This window comes from Dicentrarchus labrax, unplaced genomic scaffold (genome assembly GCF_905237075.1).
Source record: "Dicentrarchus labrax unplaced genomic scaffold, dlabrax2021, whole genome shotgun sequence".
Taxonomy (NCBI): Eukaryota; Metazoa; Chordata; class Actinopteri; family Moronidae; genus Dicentrarchus; species Dicentrarchus labrax.
In genome coordinates this window covers 9,803,896-9,826,301 of record NW_026136719.1, presented here as the reverse complement: position 1 = coordinate 9,826,301, position 22,406 = coordinate 9,803,896, and the positions used below count along the sequence as shown (strand labels likewise).

Here is a 22,406-nt window from a genome sequence, read left to right as displayed (position 1 = left end):
ATTGTAGCTGAAATATTGCGGCAAAATGTACGGCATCGCAAATAATAAGTCCACAAAAGAAAAACAGAAATGGATGCAAAGGAAGTCTGTTCCATTGTTTTATTTCCTGGCTCCAAAGTAATATTTTAACTCTGGGGGTAAATTTCAGAGGAAGCCGAGGGTTTGGGAACATTTAACCTTAAAAAAACCCTGAACGCAACTCTGCATGATCTCAGCTCTCAAAGCACCTGGTGCTTCAGCTCGCCTTTTCAGAAATGAGCCGCTGAGAGAAACCTGTGTGTTTTTTAGCACAGCGCACTAAACAACTCAACACAGAAGTGCACCTGAATCCCATGAATGTTTTTTGGCTTCAAATTGTGGTTCTGGAGTGGTGATTTGCTGTGAACAAATGGATGCCTTTTCTTTGTGAATCGGTTTGTGGTGAGGGTTTGTAATGTTGTTGCTCTAATAGCAGAGTGTATCAGCATACCGCTGTGTCCTACAAGCCCCATGTTGCTCCCCTTGCAGCCATTTCCAGAGAAGTGGTGTGATACTGAAACACTCTAATCCTACTGTGTGTCATTGTATCCAGCCCCCGCTAATGATGATGGTTTATGAGTCTCCATAGAGCTCCCTCCCTCTCTCTCTTTCTCTCCCTCTCTATGTCAGCTCCACCACCCTCCCTCCCCCCCTCCCAGTGCAGCCCCCTCCCCACCTCCCCACTCCCAGTTATCCCTCATTAATTTCCCGTGCCGATCAGATCGACAGGCCGAAAATTCAATTTAATGACCTGCCTCTTTGCTGCGCCTAATATGATTTTACAGGCTGCTCTGGTCAGGGCCCCAGTCCAATTTACATAACGATCAGCCGTGCCAGATAGCGTTGCCCCAGCAACAGAAGAGGGGGAATATGAGAGAGGAAGAGGAGGAAGGAGGGAGGGCATAGAGGAGAGTAGTGGAGATTAGCAGGGAGGGGTGTGAAGAAGCGTTTGGAATAGGAGGAGGGAGAGAGAGAGAGAGAGAGAGGAGAGAGAGAGAGAGAGCTCAGTGCGTCTGAGGTCAGACGGGGGGTTGTGAGATAATTCCTGACAGGCCAGCAAAGGTCTGCCCCCCTCCTCTTCTTTCCTCCTTTTTTCCTTTCTCCCCTCCTCCGAAATGAAAAGACTGACACAGAGGGTTGTGCAAAAGGCTACTCGCACCTCCTGTCCCCCCCTCCTCTCTTCCCTCTCTTTCCACTTGCCCTCTCCTCATCCCCCCATTCACAGTCCAACAAGGTTAAAGGAGAAAATGAGTGGAATGCAGCAGCGTATAAAACGGCGGGAAGGACCTCCCCCCCCACACACACCTGCTGGGCCTCCACCCCTAATCTCTCAGAATCAATTAGTTCACCTCCCCCAGTTCAGTCAAACTACATTACCTTAGTGTCAAATCAGAGCAATTCACTCCACCATTCATCACCCCCCCTACACACCCACCCCACCCCACCCTTTCTTCTTTATTCTGCTTTTTTACTTTTGTGTTCCTCTCTTCCTCCTCCTCCTCCTCTCTAAAGTACAGATTTAAAAAAAAAAAAAAAAAGGAAATGGGTTTGGGCAAAATGTCTTGGGACATTCGAGTGCGGTAGGCGGGCACTGCAGCATATCCATTTGTCCAAATGTAGAACTGTAAAGTGCTCTATGTTCGTCGAGCCCCGCAGTATCATCTTACTGTCCCAGCTAATATTGCGAGGTCGATACCAAAGATGCCTCTGATAGATAGGGCCAGAGAGTTAACCTGTCTGCCTCAGTGTGCCCCACCCCCCTCTCTATGGGCCGTAATTATGAAGTATGGACCTCATTATGGTCTCTCCAGCCAGATGGTATTAGCATATTTCAGCCTCCTAATGAAATAAGGCCTGAGTCTAATGGAGGCAGGAGAGAGGGGGAAGTAAATTTGTTCTAAGGCGGTCCCAATTTAGTTAAGAAATAGAGGGCCTGTTCCATTTCGACGCTGCAAACATTTGTATGTGTGCACAAATGCATACCCTTTTGTTTTATAGGTAGTTTAACTGCTTAATTATAGTGTTGCCTGTGGCGTACAGTATGCTGAATGACTCAATCTAATATTTTCTCTTGTTCTCCTACAGACTGAGATCGCCAAACGTCTCAATGCAATCCTGGCTCAGATCATGCCGTTCTTGTCACAAGAGGTGAGCTAGCAGCTCTTTAAGTATAGTTACAATCACAGTGTTCAACAACTGTACAGGAAACTGTGATTGTGCAGAGAGTTAATGGGATGTATGGGAATGTCAGAGCGGCTTTTTATAGTACCAGGCATTAATTCACTGAATGAGAGGGAAACAGAGTTGAAGTAATTACCTGAATTATGAAAAAGTGACAGTTTTAGCAACACAACTCCACTGAATATGTCTATTTAATGTATTTTGAGTTATTTTAATCACTTGCTGTCCTGACACAAGATTTTAGTTGTCTCATGGTTATCTTTACTGTACTGTATTGACACTTAGGAGGACAGAAATTGATTGATCATTGGTTAATGATTAACATACCTAGTTCTAAGGTGTGTAGGAGAGAAAGGGGAATAAAAGTAGTTTGAAAGTTTAGACTAAATACAAACTCGCAATGCCATGTAGGTATTTTACGTACCTTATTATGCATAGTTATGCTGAGAAGCAGAGTTTTTATAGGAATGACTTTGAGTAGGATTAGATGACTTTAGTGCGTTATGGAGCATATTTTAAGTGCCTATTTGTAGACGTGTGTTGGTAAACCATCGGTACAGGGCAGGATATGTGCTGTTTTCAGTGTTTTTGTAATGAATTCTTTTCCATCAGGAATCTAATCTTTGTGTTTGTGTCCTGCAGCATCAACAGCAGGTGGCTCAGGCTGTTGAGCGAGCCAAGCAGGTGACGATGACTGAGCTGAATGCTATCATCGGGGTACGTGGACTTCCCAATCTGCCTCTGACTGTGTGTATACCCCCCTTTTTTCTTCCTTCATTTGCCCTGAGGCCAGGGGCAAAACTGCACGCATAGAGGAGGACCGGCACGCCAATACAGGCATATACGCTATTTAAACGTGCTACATTACGCTTACAGGTTTATTTCACCTTTATACGCTTCAGCAAGTGTTGCGTGTCAAGCACAACTTGGGAAAGGGCAATAGATTCAGGAGGAAAATAGGGGTGAAAAGGGAATAAAAGTAGCTTAGTGTATTAATCTGCAACCATTTTCTTTCCTCCTGTCTGTGGCATTTGAATGTTTCAGACTGAATACAAACCACCAGTGCCACGTTCCTTCACTTGTGCAGACTTGCCCCTGTCTCCAGTGGTTTATTATGTTTTTATTTGAGTTCGCAATGTTTGCAATGTGCTGTCAATATGGTGTTCACTGCAGTAATTGCTCTGATTGTTGGTTAACCATGACCTGTCAGCACAAAGGGTGCAGTCCCTAACAGCAGCTCTGCTCTGATTCTTTCCCTCTCAGGCAGAGTTAAGGGAACATCTGATATGTAGTAGCAGAGTCCAGGCTGAGATCAGATCATGGGGTTTCTCAGATTTCACTTTGGCTGCACTTTAATTAGATAAAAGGTTCCAGCCAACAGGCTTACCTCTACCTCTGACCCAATAGCAGGAGGAATTAGAGCGGTCAGGTTGGGACAAGCTTTGTGATTGCAGCAGAGATTACTGCAGTACAGACGTAGCAGGTACCAAACACTTGTAAGATGTAGTGGATAAAAGATTCAGGCTGCATTCAAGTAATGTTGGCAGACTAGAAAGGACAGGAAAAACTGTTTTTATTCTGGAGCACTGCTAGCCTTGTAGTCACTCTATAAATTAGATACTTTTGTTGTCGCTGGGGCTGCAAATAATGATTTTTTCCCCCACTGTCAGTTATTTTCTCAGTCAATCAATTAATCATTTAGTCATTACTCCAGTATTACTCGGCAGGTATTCAGGGTGTAGGACAACTTTGTGGTGTTGTTTTTTTCTTACCCTAATTATACTCCATTATTATTCACAAGACGATCTGCTTGGAGTGCTGCAGTGTTAAAGGTGTCCCTCTGGTGCTCTTCAGTTTGTGAATGCTACTAGTTTAGAACTGTTGAATAAATCTGAAGCACTCAGTGGTTTAAAAAGCAAATCACTACCCTCTTTAAATCACTGCCCTCTTGAGTACCTCTGATTTCTTCAACTATTCTACAATTGAGAGCATCTGCAGCAATCTAAACTTTAATAGTGGAAAAATATCAGTAATTGACCTTTTAATTGTACCCACAACCCCAAACACACAGAATCCACTCTGGCCAAATATACTTTTTAGTGATTTGGTCTTTCATCTGGTTTTATTTAACTACTATAAGCCGAGCTGCTTTTTTAATAGCCAGCTTGGACCCAGATGGATAGCTGACCCTTTTGATTAGCCCTCTGTAGCAGAGGTTAGTCAGCGGTTAGCTAGTCCCAGTGGTAGGGGGTCAAGTCTAATGAGAGGCAGATATCGAAATTCGATTAAGGTAAATGAGCCAGGAGCACAACCCCCAGTTTTCAAGGTAATTACTTCCTATTTCCCCCAACCAGTTCAGTGAGACTGTCCACAACAGGAGTGACCCTGCCTTCATTAAGGGAGGGCAGGGCCGGCACACACACACACACACACACACACACACACACACACACACACACACACACACACACACACACACACACACACACACACACACACACAGAGGAAAACAGCCTTTAATTATTGGGGCGAAGACATGGCAGGTGATCAATCTCCATGTCCCCACAGTGTGAGTGAGGCGGTGCTGCTGTGGCAGCTTCCTACAGCAGTTAGATCAGAAAATAGATTTGAGTGTAGACACACACACACACACACACACACACACACACACACACACACACACACACACACACACACACACACACACACCATGGTAGTGGGTGTTGGTATGTGGTACAACATACATATATATTATATTACTGTCCCCCCAAACACCCAACTGCCTCACCCTATCCAGCCTGGAGGCGACTAAGGCAAAAGAAACAGATTTATTGGGGTAGGGGTAGGGGGGGGTCACTGGATATACAAATAGTGGACTTCTAAAACCAAATATAGTTATAATATTCAGAAAATGAATCAGAAGGGAAGAATTTGCTACTTTTCTCTATTTAATATAATCGTCAATTAAATATCTTTTAGCTGATTATTGAATAAATCAAACAATATGAACATGTCACATTGGACTGTTGGAAATTATGCTTGGCATTCTTCATGACTTTATGATTTTAAAAAGTAATTGATGAATTAAAAACTAATAAATGGGGGAAAGAAAACATTTTTGCAGCCCTAAGATGTTACAAAAAGTGAAACTGGCACCAGGACAAATGAAAACCTGTAAATAGGGTCAGAGGGGAGAGCATGTTGATAAACCCTGTACAAACGAGTTAAACTCATTCAGCGCTTTCTAAATCCCAACATTGTTTCCACGATATTAAACTTGAAACACGAGTAATGTTTCAGTGGGCTCAAACTGTGGGAAGCGAAGTCAAAGATGCAAACTCGTCTCCTCTGTCTCACATTATGTTTTGCATAAGTTTTGGCCAGAGGCGACATATGATTGAGTTTGATTTGACAAGTGTCAGAGGTGCTGTCTCATTTCCATGCTGCTGCCGTCGTTTGCATGATTTCAACACAGGACAAGATTGTACTCCGATAATGGTTAACGAGTCAGTTACAGGTGGTGCGCTGCTTATCATCAACCCTTATGTAAATGATCGTCTGTGGAACAAACATGGACACTTTTAACACTGCCTAGTTTTGTCATCTGCTGATGCTGATCTTTGAGGGAAAAGTGCATGTTTATTTGTTTTATTTGGATGTGAATATCTACTTTATCCTGGTTAGGGCTGCACAATTAATCACAATATGTCCAAGTGCAATAAGCAAATATTGTATAAAAGGTCAGAACTTGTGACAAAAACATTGAATTTCTCTGATGATGATGCAAATCCACCCAAAGAAGTTCACCTCATCGTGATTTTAATAGTTATTTAAGTGAAAATTCACAATTCCCACACTAACCGTGAATCATATCGCAATATCTGTCAAAGTAATTGCAATATGATGTTTTTTTACCATATTGTGCAGCCCTAGTTTGAGTGTGTAAGATTTTCTACAAGCAGTCTCAGGTTTTGTCTTTGTTTTAGGAGGATGGTTTATAGACAGCTTTATTATTAGATTCACTAGTTAAGAGATCAAGCTCAGTGTTAGTGTTAATTCATTTTCATTAGAGTTGAAATGATTAGTTGATTAATCCAATAGTTGTTCAGCAGAGAGTTCAACTGTGCAGGTTACAGCCTCTTAAATGTGAATATTTGATGTTTTTCTTTGATTGCAAACTAAATATTTTGGGGTTTTGGGACAAAACAAGCAGCTTGAAGACGTCACTTTAGACTGTGGTCTATAAAAACTGAAAAATGCATCCCAATTATACAATTTTATAATCTGCGGGATATACCAATAATGTGAATAATTGTTAGTTGCATCCCTAGTTTTCATTGTCATGTTCTTGCTTGTATCATTTCTGGCTGAATCTCTCCTCTCCCCCCCTCTTTTGACCCAACAGCAGCAGCCGCCGCCTCATAGTGTCTACCCTGCTTTTATGGTCAGTGTTCAGGAAGTCCAAACATAGAGAAACAGTCTGTTTTTTGATTGCTAGCAAGTCTTTGTGAGGGGGATTTGATGCCGTTTGGGGGACAAAGCATGAATCAGATGTGTTTATGGTATTTAGCTCTTTATATCTAACCTTAAAACCGTTTCCCCCCGTGTCTCAATCCTGTTCCAATACTAAAAATCAATCGGGTCTATTTTTGCCGCTGTGTTTTTAGTAGTAGTCTAATCTTTGTCGCGACAACTACAGGAAATATGACGAGCCACAGAAGCCGTTGTAAAGCACAGGATAAGTAGGTAATGTGGCGATCATTGCCAGACTTATTAAGCCAGTCTGCCAGCTGGTTTGTGCTGGTGCTGTTGATGCTTGTTCCACCTGACAGTACTGTTCTGCAGGGAGCCAGCTTCGCCTAGTTAACTTTAATTGCCTGTTTCCTGTGGAAGTTGCTTGAGCTGCGGCGGCATTTACACATAATGAAAAAAGATAAGTGTGAAAGGAAGCCAGCTCTTTATCCATGAATATTGAATTGGAAGCAATTTATTTTCTGAATTTTTCCCCTCTTTCTCTCTCTCTTTCTCTCTCCCTCTCTCTCCCCCCCGTCTCTCGCCGCTCCTCTCCTCAGCCATAGCTCGTTAATGAGGCTTCTTGATAATGATCCCTGCACGCTTTTCCTCATTAGGCACACTGAATAGGGACGTCCCTGCCTCAATCCCTCTCTCTTTCATTCTCTTGTTATTTTCTGATTCTGCCTCTCCCTCCTTTTCTTGTTCTGGCTGCCCCCTTCTTCTCTCTTTTTGCTCGCTTTTTCCTTCTTCACAACAAATAGGCTGCTCGGCACACCAGTACAATATCGATTAACAATGCCGCCCCTCAGTCGCTTATATTCATTGTACGATTTCGGGTCCAGCTCAACATAATGAGCTGACTGAATAATGGCCAGCTGGCTAAATAAACCTTTAAGTGTGGTAAGCCACTAGATATAGCCTCTTCTGGTTCTGTAATGAATGTATGGATGAGGTTATTGAAGTTCTATCTAGCAAGCAGAATAGCAATCATGTTTTTTCTTTTTTCTTTTTTTTGAAGAGGCAGTTGATGGACGTGCTAAGTGTTATTTAACCTTGTTTTAAAGCACTTGCATCCCTCTTGCCTGAGTGGCTATTTAACTCCTGTCTATCTACTCACTCCTCTCTCGCACAGACGTCCATGGCCTCTTGGGAGGTGTGTGTGTTCTCCACTGTGTCTGTGCTTAACAGCATTTTGCTAGAGGAGTGGGCATGCTTGCTTGGGTTTCCAGAGTGTTGAAAGGTTTTGAGGTTTTCAAGTGCAGACCTATTGATTTTTAACTGTCCCAGCTATGATTGAAGCACAGTGGTTCTGGTGTGAGCATAAACGCTCTGCTCCATTTCTGACGACCAGAGGAGACTTGTTGTTGGAGTGAAACATAGGTGTTGCATAAAGGTCTGAGAAACAATAAGCAATTTCTAAGAGCATGATATGAACAGAGTACCAGGTCTGTAGTATAAACACTGCAGCTCATTCATGTGCAAACCTTTGCACAGAGCTGATTCAGTCAACTTTTGTATTAGTCAGTCAACAGAAAATTAATCAACAGCAATTTTGATTCATTTGTTTAAATCATTTTCAAATATTCTCTGGTTCCAGCTTTTCAAATGTGGGGATTTGCTGTTTTATATCAGTGTAAATCGAATATATTTACAGTTTAATCTGTTGGTCAAACAAAAACCAGCAATTCAAGGCCTCAGTTTGAGTTCTGGAGAGCACTAATGGTAATTTTTCTCTAATGTTGAGCATTTTAAACTAAACATTTTATATAGTTAATCAAAAAATACTTGACAGATGAAAATAAGTCACTCACTCAAAATATATTATTTTACTAGCGAGTTATAAATGGGAAAATCAGCGTGTTTTAAGTTGGTAAATTTTGTCTATTTTAGCATAATAATGAACAGCCAATGCTAAAGACCTTGAGATGAAGTAATAACACACAGAAATGAATGTGTTCTACTGTCTTAACGCTTTCAACCAGATGATATTCACACTGTACGTCTACAGCGATGAACACAATCAGTTTTTCCCCCTCAGACAGTGAATGAGCTGGATCAGCATGTTGGCAGCCACTGTCAGGCTGCTATTATGCATAAACGGTTTGGCCTTGAACTAAATGTTGTCAGGGCCAGCTCTAATGCATGAGTAGAGTGCGTTCATTCATGGATTCACTTCCCAGCCGACCCACTTGTCCTCTTTCTTGTCTCCCGTCTCTTTGCGTTTGTTTATAGCAGCAGCAGCTTCAGGCTCAACACCTCTCTCACGCTGCCCACGGCCCCCCAGTCCAGCTGCCCCCACACCCTTCAGGCCTGCAGCCGCCCGGCATCCCCCCTGTAACGGGCGCTGGCTCCGGCCTGCTGGCTCTGGGCGCTCTTGGCAGCCAGGCCCACCTGCCCGTAAAGGACGAGAAGAACCACCACGACCTGGAGCACAGAGGTGAGGAGCACAGCCTGCCACATACTGCCCACAGCGCTCTAGTACTTAACTAGTTTTATATTTAACATAGAAACAACTGTGTCACTGTATGTTTTAGTGTTTATGTACAGAATTAAACATGTAGGTTAAACTCCCATTAGGAAACAAGAAAGACATTTGAACTCTATGGCTAGTGTAGAGGATAAAGAATGAGTTATTTATCATAAATACAGGTGGTAATGTCGGTCTAATATAAAATAAAGTACAACCTTCTGTAGCTTTTTGTTATTAGAAATGAGGGTACCACTTTCTAATAACCCAGACTGTTAAAAGTCATTAATAAAAGTTTGAGTTACTCACTAATATGCCATCAAGTCAGCAGTTATATATGTTAATAATTAATAAATAACAGGAATAAAGTCATTAAGGATCACAAGTTTCTTGCTTTCTAATAATCCAAAAGGAGAAGTTCATAAGTCATCTGTAATAATAGATGTGAAGACATTAATAAAGGCTTTTTCTAGCAGGTCACCATATATACATTTATAAATGTTAAATAATAAATAAAACAGCCCATTGGAGTTTCTACCCGATGAACTAAAGATAAAAGACAAAGCAAGTGTCCTGCTTAAGTTGTCATCAATAATGACTCATATCTGATTTCAAAAGCATCAGTAAATAATTTAGCATTAATAAAGCTATTAGTTACAACTCTTTAAAAGACATCTCATTAGAAAGTGGTCCCAGAATTTATTAATGAAGAGTTGCATACATGAGCACAATCTTTTAGCTGAATAATAATGTCATTACTGTTATCTGATTGGCGTTCGGAGTCGTGGTGACACGCATACTAATTTGTGTTTTGCTTTTGTCTCTCCTGGACCCTCATCTTTTCACTCACCTCTGGCCATTCCTCTGAAAGAACGCGAGTCGAGCACGGTACGTTGACTCTCCATCTCCTCTGTGTCTCTTGACTTTGTCGGTCTCTGGCTCACTGTGTTTGGTGATTAGGTGTACTTTACATAGACTTAAGCCCACTATTCAATAGAAATTCATGCTCTCTGTGTAAGAACACATACATTTTTGTACTCTGGGGAGTGACTGAAATCAAATAATGAAGTCTGGCCAAATAAGCCAGTGCCATCTAATCCAGGTGGAAAATGACTCCAATCACTGGGCGAGGATTAGAGGTCGGCTACCTCCTTTAATTTCAGCACAATTAAAAGCGACTTTGACTCTCCTTCTCTTCTTCCCTCGCCACTTTAAAGGATTCACTGTTGCATGTGTCCAATATCTGACTCCTTTTCATCTCCTTTTATCTACCTTTCCCCTTTTCATTTGTGTATGGCTTTTTATTTTCTCTCTTTTCTTCTTATCTTACTCATTTACTCCTTTCCACCACTTCTTCTCTCCCCCTCTGTCTCTATCTCTCTTTCTCTCTCTCTTCCTTCTCATGTTAAAGTCCTTGTTTATTGGACTGGCTTAAAGCTCTCAGTTAGCTGGAGCGTAACGCTCTGTTGGATCTGCTCGGCCAGATTGAGTTCCTATTGACTGGCCATCTTGAATGAGCCCACTCATGTCTGAAGGGAACCCAAACTCTTCCCCCATCTCGTATGGTGACGAGCGGCTGCCAGTACTACCTTACCTGATCTCCCCACCGCCCTGCTCTCCCTCTTCCTTCCAATGTGCACACCCACACACACGTAGCGTCTTCCTGTCCTGTTGTCTCAGGTCATCTGATACCAGAGTTGGAGGCAAGTGCAGGGTTACTGAGTCTAAGCAATCCTTTAAAGGTCACAGGCTCAGGTACACAGACAGGCTGTAATGCTGCTGTTGGAGATTTTTGTCGGTCAGGCAGCATCTTCACACCGAGCCAGACGAAAATTCTTTGTGGTTTTCTTTTCCACAACAGTAGCTGAACAAATTCATGTATTTTAACCTGAGAAGGAGGGATGTGGAAATGGCAGAACGCTGCTGGGTTGGCTTGAGGTGATGTGTGTGTGTGTGTCTGCGTGTGTGCGCCATTAACTCGACCGCTGTGTGTGTGTGTGTGTTTTTTTTTTTTTTTTTTTTTTTTTTTATGTCACCTTCCTCTGCTGCTCTTCTTTCTCTTCCCGTCATCTGCAGCCAAGAAGTCAGACATCTTCCCTCTCCCTCTTTCACCATATCTTCCTGTTTCTGATGAAGGCAGGGATTTGTTGAGCTTCCTGACAGTGTGGGCCGGCCTCAGGGTGTGCTCGTCTCACCCTTCCTCCCTCTCCCTCACTCCTTGCCTGTCGGCCTGTTTGGCAGTGCTACCCCACCACACCAGTGCCCAGACTACAAAAACCCCGTTTGCAGCTTCTGAGAGAGTGCCAGCCTGTCCGGGCATTCCCACTAGTGGGGAGAACTCATTGCCACACTGCTACGCTCTCAATGCTTGCCAAGTTCCTTTCCTGTTTTGCTCTCTTGTCTTTCTTCCTCTTTTTTTCCCCTCATTTTCTCACTCTGCCTCTTTCATGGCTCTTTTCTCTGCTGGCAACACCCTCTTTGTGTCTTCACATTGCACTCTTGTCCAGGTTCCCTCAATGGCCTCCTTCTTTCTTTCCTTCCTTTTTTTTATTTGGTTGATTTTCATGAACTCTGCTGTCATTTTCTGCTGTTTTGTCACTGACCTGCTACCACACACACACACACACACACACTCTCCAGTAATTAAAATGAGTTTATAGCTACACAGTGAGAGATCCTGGTCACTTTTCTTTATATTTGTATGTCACACAGAGAAAAAGTACAGTCAGGAATGCAAGCTGTGTTTGGCTTGCATTGTTGATGTTGGTTCAAGCGTGTCTCTGACCAGGTCACTGTGAGGGTCTACAAGAGGATTAGATGTCTGGTTGTGTGTGTATGTGTGTGTATAATGTACACCAAGCATCCCATGCTGCACTCTGCTCCCACCTCACATTTTCTCTCCACCTCTGCTCAATCTGCCTTGCACATCACCTAGCTTGCGAGTTAATGCTTTTGTCTTCCAGAGGCGTTTTGTGTGTTTGTGGGTTTGCTCAGCCGCCTTGTCTGTTTCTTCCTTGCTCCATTGCCTTGGCAGCAGCAGCAGCAGGGTTAAGCTGTCCCAGAATCCTCTTCTGCACCTTCTGTCCCAAATCACTCCAGGAGCATTGTGCGTTTAGCTTTACAGTCAATATTGTCACTGCTCTGACAAATGAAAAGGCTCCAGAGCCATGCCTGGACTTAAACGCACCCTGTGGTTGTTTACGGCTTTTCTGGTTGCTGCAGGTTTGTCACTTGCTGCTTTTAAGCCCCAAATCATTCACATGACTGAAGGTCATGTCATAAATATATTTTTATTTGTTTATTTATTTATTTATTGTGGACCTCACTTTATTCTACAAGATGAAACGCACAGTAATGTTCGTAGGAGTTGAAGCGTATCACTATATATGATGTGGTTGTTGACAGTGTTTTGAGGATGTCAAAGGTGTATAGCACATTCAGAGGGAACTGGTGACTGATGTGGTCTGGCCGCGTGTTGTTGTTGTCGTTGGCAGAATAACTCAGTGTCCCCATCAGACAGCCTGCGGGCATCGAGTGAGAAGCACCGCAGCTCTTCAGATTACGGTCTCGACTCCAAGAAACGCAAAGTGGACGACAAAGACAGCATGAGCAGATATGTGAGTGTTTTATTGGTTTTTACACAATGAGTTTGTTGCTCTTCTTCTTCAGCTGTTGGTGGGGTCCTTGTGGTATCACAGGCACTATTTTGGGCTACTCTTTTAAAAGGTTACCATACTGGAATTTCTGGAAGGCTTTATGGGACTGTCTTCTAGTCGGTGCACAACATGTCAGCTGAACATACAAACATCTACAATTCAACATATATGAAGATTCCCAATAATAATAATAATAATAATAATAATAATAATAATAATAATAATAATGTATATGGGTTCAAATGGACTTGTTCTTTTATTAAAACTCTTCTGGATATCAACAACTGATTCAAATAACTATCTCATAACTTTCAAGAAATTGTAAAATTAGGTTTAATTTTCTATGAATAATCAACATTTTAAGCAAATAATAATCAAATTATATGGCAGAGTCAAATTTAATGTAAAAATAAAGGTTAAATAAACCATAAATCTGGTTGTCTTTCATTTTGATCTAGGCTGCGGACCAGTATTTGATTAGATGTAGTCTATTCCATAACCGTCTATTCTGTAGATCAGCAGATTAACGGGGGACACTGTATTCATTCTTATACATCCATTGCTAATGAAATAATAGAATAATGAATAATAATGAAATTTGACACTCTTTTGGACCGCCAGGTTGACGACCACTGATCCAGACCATAAATCTGGTGTGGTCTTTGATCTAGTAGTCAAATATTGTCCACTGTTCCGCCTCCCAGTAAGCTAAACCTGTCACTCCTTCCTTTCAGGACAGTGACGGAGACAAAAGTGACGACTTGGTGGTGGATGTTTCCAATGAGGTAAGACTGCGTTTGAACTGAGCTGCTCGGCGACATTCCACAAAGCGAACGCTGCACAGAAACTAAACACAGCTCTCTTTTGTCTGTCGAAGCCTCAACACCTTTCACGGCGTTGCCAAACAGTCTGTCATAATATTGGTTGTGTGTGTGTGCGTGCCGTGAGTGTGAGCTTACTTGCTGTATTTCTTTTGCCATTCATGCAGAAAGTAAGACAAAGAAAACAAAGAGAAAAGGGAGTGACAGGTGAATGAAAAGTGTGTGTATGTGAGTGAGGGAGAGTACGAGCACGCACAAGTGTATTTATCTGTGTTTGCACATGAGGCCCCAGTTTGTTTGACCTACATGTACATGCCAGTGGCTTTCCTCCGGTCTGTTTGCTCAGTCTCGCTCTCTGTCTGTCTCGTTTAACTATGTAGGATCCAGCCACCCCTCGAGTCAGCCCGGCTCACTCTCCTCCAGAAAACGGCCTGGATAAATCACGAGTCCTGAAGAAGGATGCTGCCCCCAACAGCCCCGCCTCTGTCGCCTCCTCGGGCAGCACGCCGTCCTCCAAAGCAAAGGACCACGCCCATGTGAGTGTGAGGGACACACGAAAAGACTAGAGAGAGAGGGAAGATGAAATAAGGAGGTTACAAGGGGGTGAAGGGTGAGCGGACAGACTAAAGGGCATTTGTCAAGTGAAGTGGGTGTCTGTGTGAAGGACTAATACGCGGGAGGCTTAGCAGTTGGCTGCTACGAGGGGCTTGAAGGGGCAGAGGGTGGATGCACTCTCAGGAAATCAAACCCTGTGGCTCACTCCTCTCAATCTCCTTTATAGCTTACCCAATAAATGGCCATTCCTCAGGCCCGAGGCTGTAAATAACCCGGAGACACGGCAGCGAGGGAACTGCTGTCTCCCTCTTTTTTTTTCCTTGCCTCGTCTTATTCCCCCCCCCCATATTCCTCCCACACTGAAGCTCTCACTAACCAGGCTAAAACAATCGTCATGCATCAGTTTTACATAAACCAGTGGATTGAACATGGATTAGGATAGATTTATAGCCCACATCACTAGCCTCCACCTCACATGACACCCAGCTTCACTCCGTCCTTCATTAGTGTGTGTCACCAGGCTAAACCCCCTACTGCTCTAACTCGATCTGCAAAGGAAGAAAGATGGATTAATTATGAGAGTGTTTGGTTCACCGTCTTGCTCGTCTAGCCAGTCTTAACAAGCTTGACTTCTAAGCAAAAGGTTTATGCCTCTACCCCCCTTACACACACACACACACACACACACACACACACACACACACACACACACACACACGGCTGTAATGAGGTGTCAGTGTTAGATTGGATTACCTTGAGCCGTCCACTTAGATTGTCACTCTGGATTTCCCTGCCAGTGGGGGTATTTTCAACTCACTGGGGGATTTTTTTACTCTGGATGCTGTTTAATTTCCGTGTGTGTGTGTGTGTCTGAGAGTAAGTGAACTTACAACTTCTTGTAAGAGGATACAAAATAAGGTTGCACCCGGAGGTTAAAAAAAGTATCTCTGTTTTAGAATGACAAGTCGTCCACACCGAGCCTAAAGTCCAACACACCTACACCGAGAAACGAGGCCCCGACACCAGGAACCAGCACCACTCCAGGACTGCGGCCTCTTACAATGGGCAAACCACCTGGCATGGAGGCATTAGGTATGTAAACACTCACTGTCACACTCCTTTTAAGGACTTAATCTATTCATTTATTATACAAAAATAAACAATCTGTAAACCTGCAGCTTTTATTGGTGACTGTAATTGTCAGAGGAGCTAACATGCACCTCTTAGGTTTTGGAGTACTGGACAAAATAACCATTTAATGACAATAATTTGGGTGGTAGATTTACTGATATATAAAAATAAATAATTTTGATTGTGAGTTAATTCCTTGGACACAATAGTTGACAAAACAAGGTCCATGAGTAGCTGTTCTGGAGCTTTTGATCATGTCGCATGGTCTTCCTCAGCAGATTAAGTTGTCCTGGAATTGAATAAAATAGTTTTTATTGCAGCCCATCACTCATTGTACTAAACCAGAGTTTATTGTTTCTATAAATCAATTAAAATACTCTCTCTCCTCTAGCTGCCCCTGCCCTCCGTACACCTCTGTCCATCGCGGGCTCCTATGCCAGCCCGTTTGCTATGATGGGTCATCATGAGATGAACGGATCCCTGACCAGCCCGGCCGTCTATCCGGGTCTCATCTCACCACAGATGAGTGCTGCAGCTGCCGCCGCCTATGGACGCTCACCAATTGTAAATATTCCAACTTTATAGAATTTATGAATGCAAACGAATGAAGCTCCTCTTCTTCACTAATATATATATATATATATATATATATATATATATATATATAACATTAATTCATATATTCCACCTCCATCAGTTTGACACAAGCCCTCAGCAGCGTCTGTATGAATTATCCTCCACGGCTGTAGGTTGTAAAGTCTTCAAGTAAAATGACTTTGAGAAACTTAAGCATTCATCCTGTATTTCCATAACTCATTGTGAATATTTCTGCTTGGCTGGCTGCAGCTTGTTGTGTGTATATAATGAGAAAGTACAAAGACGGGCTGGCTCCTTTACTTTGATGTTAGTTAGTTAGCATTCTAAAGGCTTTAAAAAAAAAAAGGCTTGCCCCCAAAATGCATCTCCGTGTTTGAAAATCTCCCAGGCTTTCATTAGCATTAGCAAGTGGGGTGTTGTAGCCTTGTGTAAAGCTTCTCTGTATGCAATGAAGCTGAATCTGCGCCTTTCAAAGGATTTGCCTGGAAACGATGGTACAAGAGTTCCTCAGGGCGTTAGCAGATAAAGTGAAGCATAGTTTTCAATTTGAATATTAGCTTAGTCTAATTTATCTTTGCAGCGGTTTTTTAACTCTTTGCTCTTCCTGCTCACACAGGCGGCGTTTGAGCATTCTCACATGAGAGCTCCGGGTCTGCCACCCAACCTCACGTCCATTTCTGGAGGAAAACCGTGAGTATCTGGAGTTTTTTGATTCAGAGATTTATTATTAACATCATGTACATCTCTGCTCAAACTGACCACCGTTCCCTCCGTCTGTCCTCTGCAGAGCTTATTCTTTTCACGTTAGTGCGGATGGTCAGATGCAGCCCGTGCCCTTCCCTCCAGATGCACTGATAGGCCCGGGCATCCCACGCCACGCTCGCCAGATCAACACGCTGAGCCACGGGGAAGTGGTGTGCGCTGTCACCATCAGCAACCCCACACGTCACGTCTACACCGGTGGCAAGGGTTGTGTCAAGATCTGGGACATCAGCCAACCAGGCAGCAAGAGCCCAGTGTCCCAACTCGACTGTCTGGTAACTAGTGGTTCCTGTTTTTATGTTTTTTTTGCACAAGTCACGGCAGAAGAATTTCAGATCTTATTATTACTGTAGATGTTTCAAAGTGGTAACAAGGCATCCAACCAGAACAGAGACATAATGTGTTCATGTTGAGGTCTCCTTCATTAAGATTTTCTTGAGCATCAAATGTAGCCTGACTCCACATCCCACCGTAGCTTTCCCCCAGATCCCAACAGACAGACATGTGAATAATTCAGCAAAGTGTCTCACTGCTGTGCTGAAATAATCCTCGGTGAGGGGAAAAAAAAGCCTGCTGAGTAATGATGTTCTGATTGGCCAACCTTGTCTGCCATTACCCAGCTCATTACTTCCTCCCAACTGCCTCCCATTTCTCATTTTGATACTGCAGCTTCATGCCGTTCAACTCATATGGCCTTAAGGTGCGTCCAGAGTGCAATTGGGTCTTATAAAGCCATCAGGGTGCTGTTTTAATTCGTCCAAGAGCTTCCGCTGTCCTATTGATCTGTCTTCCTGCTCTCCTGGAGCCTGGCCAACAGCTGCAGCCCCACTCTTCTTCCTGCATCTCTTGTTAAAGCTGACATCCACATCCTCACTATAACATGAAACAGAGTCGGCAGCCTTCTAAAAACTTCACTTGTCAAAGAAAAAGCTCCTCTTGAGTTTAAGTAGAGATGGTCTTGACGTTGATACCCTGATTTATGCAGCTGATCTCTTTTTGCTCAGCAGAATTGTAATTGAGTTCCTTCTTAACCTCAAATTGTCCTGTTACATCCACTCATCAAAATCGTGACAGTACTTGTTTTCTATTCCAGAACAGGGACAATTATATCCGCTCCTGCAAGCTGTTGCCTGACGGCCGCACCCTGATAGTGGGTGGCGAGGCCAGCACGCTGACCATCTGGGACCTGGCCTCACAGACGCCCCGCATAAAGGCCGAGCTCACTTCCTCTGCTCCAGCCTGCTACGCACTGGCCATAAGCCCCGATGCCAAGGTCTGCTTCTCCTGCTGCTCAGATGGAAACATCGCTGTGTGGGACCTCCATAACCAGACCCTCGTTAGGTCAGTACTTCACTCACTTTGTATGTGAGCTTCAGGGCATTCTTTAATAAACAAGTCATTGTGTTTTAGGAATAAAATAGCGATTGTTAAAGTTGGAACTTTCTCCTCTGTTCCTGACTTCATGTTTTGGTGTCTTGTGTTGTTGCAGGCAGTTCCAGGGCCACACAGATGGAGCCAGCTGCATCGACATCTCCCACGACGGAACCAAACTGTGGACCGGGGGGCTCGACAACACCGTCCGCTCCTGGGATTTGAGGGAGGGACGACAGCTCCAGCAACACGACTTTACCTCACAGGTAGAGAGAGAAGAATTTCAGATTTACTCCAGTGTCTTCATTGGTTGTAAGTCAGGCTTTATTTTTAAGTGTTGAGATACTGTTGACACGTTTGTTGTCTTTGTTGCAGATCTTCTCGCTGGGCTACTGTCCCACTGGAGAATGGCTGGCTGTGGGCATGGAGAGCAGCAACGTGGAGGTACTTCACCACACCAAGCCTGACAAGTACCAGCTGCACCTGCACGAAAGCTGTGTCCTCTCACTCAAGTTCGCCTACTGTGGTAAGTAACAGGAAAAGAGGCTCGTGTGTGTGTGTGTGTGTGTGTGCGTGCGTGCACGCAAACAGATCTATTGGGAATCTTCAGGCCAATTTTTATTTTTAGTGAAAATTAGGTTTTTTGGCTAGAGGACAGGGTCATGGCCGAAAAATACTTGACAACGTTGATAAATAAGTGTGAGATGAGATCTCCGTGGAGAACAAAATTAATTTGAACTGTTTCCAAACTCGATGGTTATTGGATGAGTGGTGAGCCGTAGCTACCTTGGGAGGTGACGTCCCTGGTAGATATTTCTGGGGATGTAAGTGAAGTGAAGTCAAGTTAATTTAATTTATGGTGTTTAATGACATTACATTCACAGTTACACCCATATTATACTGTATATTTTGGGGTTATTTAAGGCCAATTCTGATATTTTTAGACTATATGTCTTCAAATGGGACAAAAATAAAAAGGGATTAAGCGTTCGCCACCAGAATTACAAACCTGGTGGAGTAGAGAAAGCTTTGAAACAACATTTAGACCACAATGTCGTGAGAAAAGTTAATTAAACAAATACAATGTGGAGTTGGTTGTCTGTAATATTTTAGGCATGAAATCTTAGTTACTGCTGTGCTGTTAAATGTGGTGAACATGGATTTCTCCAGTTCATTGTCTAAAAACGATCTTGGCAAGACGAGAGTAAATCACTTCAAGATTGTCTTGACAGGCACTCAGCTAGGAACCACATCCTTCACATGTAGCTACTACAGTTGGTTTCTGGTGGGCTGCGTTGCCTAAAATTGACAACTTCTCAGCACCAATAAGGTTTAATCTACAGTTTATGTAGATTTTTATTTTTGCTCTTGAATGAGAGCTGTTCATTGAGAATTTGAGTACTCAATTGTGTTGAAATGTTTTTAATTGTACATAGCAAAGGCTTGTAGCTGTATTAAAAAGAAAGCTCTTATTTTACAAATGGGCTCATTAGAGGAATTTGTCATTGCTTTTTCAGTCTAGATCATTCTGCCTGTTGGGCAGACCAGCTGGTCTCAAGTTTAAGGCTCAAATAAATGAGGTTTTACTTTTGCCTCGCTGTTTTTTTTTTTTGCCAGAACTGTCAGTATTCATTTCCCCTCACAAGACCCCCCACAGCACAGTTTCATATCACTGCCACCACAGAACTGGTTAATTCAAATGATGCTCACTGCTTCAGAGCATTTGCTGTCACTAATTAAATCATTAGCCAACTAGTCAGTTGGGTAATTAATCAGACGGTAATTTAAATAATTATCAGAGTGGAAATGGTGTGAGTCTCCTTCATTATGTGCATTTTATGATTGTTAATGTAATGGCATTTTCCTCAATATGGTTTATTATGGCCATTGATAACATTATTACACAGTCACATACTATGCTGTTGTTGTGGTTGAAGTTGTACTTTAAATCTCTATTCTCAGCCTAGGATAGATGTGCGTGTGCGCGTCTTCGGATTATATTCTCACCCGTCTGTTCTGTTTGCAGGTAAATGGTTTGTGAGCACAGGGAAGGACAATCTGCTGAATGCATGGAGGACTCCTTACGGTGCCAGCATATTCCAGGTAACTACACACAAACACACATTTAAAATAAAAGGTATAAAGGAACATTACAGTTTCATAACCTCAGTGGTCTCTTGGTCTTTAAATCAAGATGAGGAGGTGATTTCACAGAATAGTTAACCCCCAATACAAAGTGTTAAAATTATGTGTGACTGAAAACTGTCTTTAGGTTGGTTTTTTTTTTCCACAAATATAAAATAAATGAAAGCAACAATGTCCACCAAGACAAGTGCAGGATATTTATGATGAACTGAAATTGACCTATCAGAGCCTCAGCCAGCAGTGGAGGTTGAGATTTTTGACGCACAAGTTTTTCTTGGAACTTGAACTCTTTGTTCTTGCATGTGCTAAGATGTAATTCGACAGTATTTAAGCTAATTCAACAGTAATCGTACTCAATTAAAGAAAGCTGCAAACAGGACAGTTTCTATTTATATGAGGTTAAGTTTTAACATTTCATAAGAAGAACTTGATAAATATTGGAAGATTGGAGGGAAGATTTAATGTTGACTTTTGTTATTCTTTACTTCCGTCTGCAGTCCAAGGAGTCGTCCTCTGTCCTGAGCTGTGACATCTCGGCAGATGACAAATACATTGTGACAGGATCCGGTGACAAGAAGGCTACCGTCTATGAGGTCATCTACTAGAGAGAAAGGAGGGTCCTGCTCTGCTTCGGCATTTCACGAGAAGACTTTTATTCCCCCCCTCCCCCGACCATCCGTCTGTGGACTACAACGGGCTGAGACAAACTACAGATTTGGAAAACTCGATGGAGCTGTTAGCCTGAGGATGCTTGTGCTGGAAAGAAGTTCATTCTTTGTCCCTTTTTGTTTTGGAGGTTTATTTTTGGGTTACACATTGTTTTTGTGACTTCTGAGGTTTTTTTTCTTTCGTTTTTTCTTGAGAATACTTGGGTGTAACCCGATGAAGCGGCGCTTCATTTCTGAGAACCTTGTTCCCCCAGACGTCTTGTGAAAAGTGTACATATCGGATTAAATAAAAGACATTTTATATATATTATAAAAATATATATATTTTCATGTCCTGGGTGTACTTGTGATGATTTTTTTTTTTCGGCCCACTCTTGTCTTATGCCATGATTTGAGTGGGAGAGCAGAACTTAGATTAGAACTTTTTAACCTTTTGATTTTCTTAAAGCACATTCTCCAGGCTGCCCTTTTCAGAAATCAAACAGAGGAGCATGAAACTTGTAAGTAGGACGTTTTGTGGAGATTTTAAAATGGCCTTTTGTCACAGTGCTCTTACCGGACGATGAAAACATGGAGTCCACTGACTCAGGCAGTCTCTCGGCTGGTTTGGACCACTTTGGGACCGAGCAGGACGCTATGATTCAGGAAAAGAGATGGATGTAAATTTAATTCATATATATAAAAGACCTTTTTAAAGTGTACATCTGTCTGTGCTATCTGTCTCCCTGTTTGTTTTACCTTGTTAGATTACAGGAGACAGAAAACGTTTAATGTTTAGCCTAACCCTTGGACCTCAGTTGGCAGCAGAAGCACTGCAGCAAGCACAAACTGAGTGACAATGTGCTTTTTTGCTAACTTTTGATGTAATATGGATGTTGAATTGCACCATTGATTTCTTGGCTACAGACTAAATTCAAACAGTCCAATCAGCGCTGTTGTTGGATTCCTTCTGCCCTTTGTATCTTATCAATAATCCTGGACTACGTTTGGTTGGCTGTGATGGGGAGAAGCAGAGAGACTTGTAAATGCTCACGAGGAAGGCAACAGAAATACATAAAGGAGTAACTCGAGTCTCTCTCATGTTGACGTTAAGACTACGGTGAATAATTCTGGTTTGTATACTGTGCTCCTGATCCTGTCAGCATTTCCCACGAGAAAATTAAAGGGGCACTGGTCCCTCTGAATCACACCAAAGTATGTAGCAAATGCTGTCAGCACTGAAAAGAAATGTACAGTTGTTAATAAATCAATAAAACAGTTTTTGTAGAATGGCCCATTTCCTTGTGATTGACCTACTGACAACGTTTCATCAGGTTTGACCTACAAGTTCTGCTGATGTTCTTCAGCAGTTTCTGAAGGTCTGTGTGTTGTGTGAAGCATCAATGTTTGACTTATAGGGCTCTATCTTGCACTCAGCGCAATTGACTTGGTACACTGGCGCTTGTATAATTCCTGTTTTGCACTCGACGCACATTGGAATTTTCCCTCCACCGACGCACGTCCCTAAATTAGGGAATGA

At 42.7% G+C, this 22,406-nt stretch overlaps 1 protein-coding gene across 12 annotated transcripts in view; it reads left to right on the top strand.

Annotated features, from left to right (window-relative positions):
* The window catches only part of LOC127351751 (transducin-like enhancer protein 3-B), a 31,330-nt gene extending 9,172 nt beyond the window's left edge, over positions 1-22,158 (top strand). Inside the window, exons 6-22 of one of the 12 annotated variants that reach the window (XM_051379631.1) lie at positions 2,104-2,166; positions 2,842-2,916; positions 6,605-6,643; positions 8,950-9,152; positions 10,012-10,069; positions 12,676-12,798; positions 13,572-13,622; positions 14,039-14,194; positions 15,170-15,305; positions 15,736-15,908; positions 16,558-16,631; positions 16,729-16,978; positions 17,797-18,044; positions 18,193-18,340; positions 18,450-18,600; positions 20,101-20,177; positions 20,717-22,158. In XM_051379631.1, the coding sequence (XP_051235591.1) occupies positions 2,104-2,166; positions 2,842-2,916; positions 6,605-6,643; positions 8,950-9,152; positions 10,012-10,069; positions 12,676-12,798; positions 13,572-13,622; positions 14,039-14,194; positions 15,170-15,305; positions 15,736-15,908; positions 16,558-16,631; positions 16,729-16,978; positions 17,797-18,044; positions 18,193-18,340; positions 18,450-18,600; positions 20,101-20,177; positions 20,717-20,824 (2,133 nt within the window). In that variant the 3' untranslated portion in view covers positions 20,825-22,158. Of the gene's footprint in view, positions 1-2,103; positions 2,167-2,841; positions 2,947-6,604; positions 6,644-8,946; positions 9,153-10,011; positions 10,070-12,675; positions 12,799-13,571; positions 13,623-14,038; positions 14,195-15,169; positions 15,306-15,735; positions 15,909-16,557; positions 16,632-16,728; positions 16,979-17,796; positions 18,045-18,192; positions 18,341-18,449; positions 18,601-20,100; positions 20,178-20,716 lie in introns of all 12 variants that reach the window. The other 11 variants (XM_051379630.1, XM_051379629.1, XM_051379634.1 and 8 more) reach the window with 11 other exon arrangements.
* Positions 22,159-22,406: the final 248 nt, after the last annotated feature.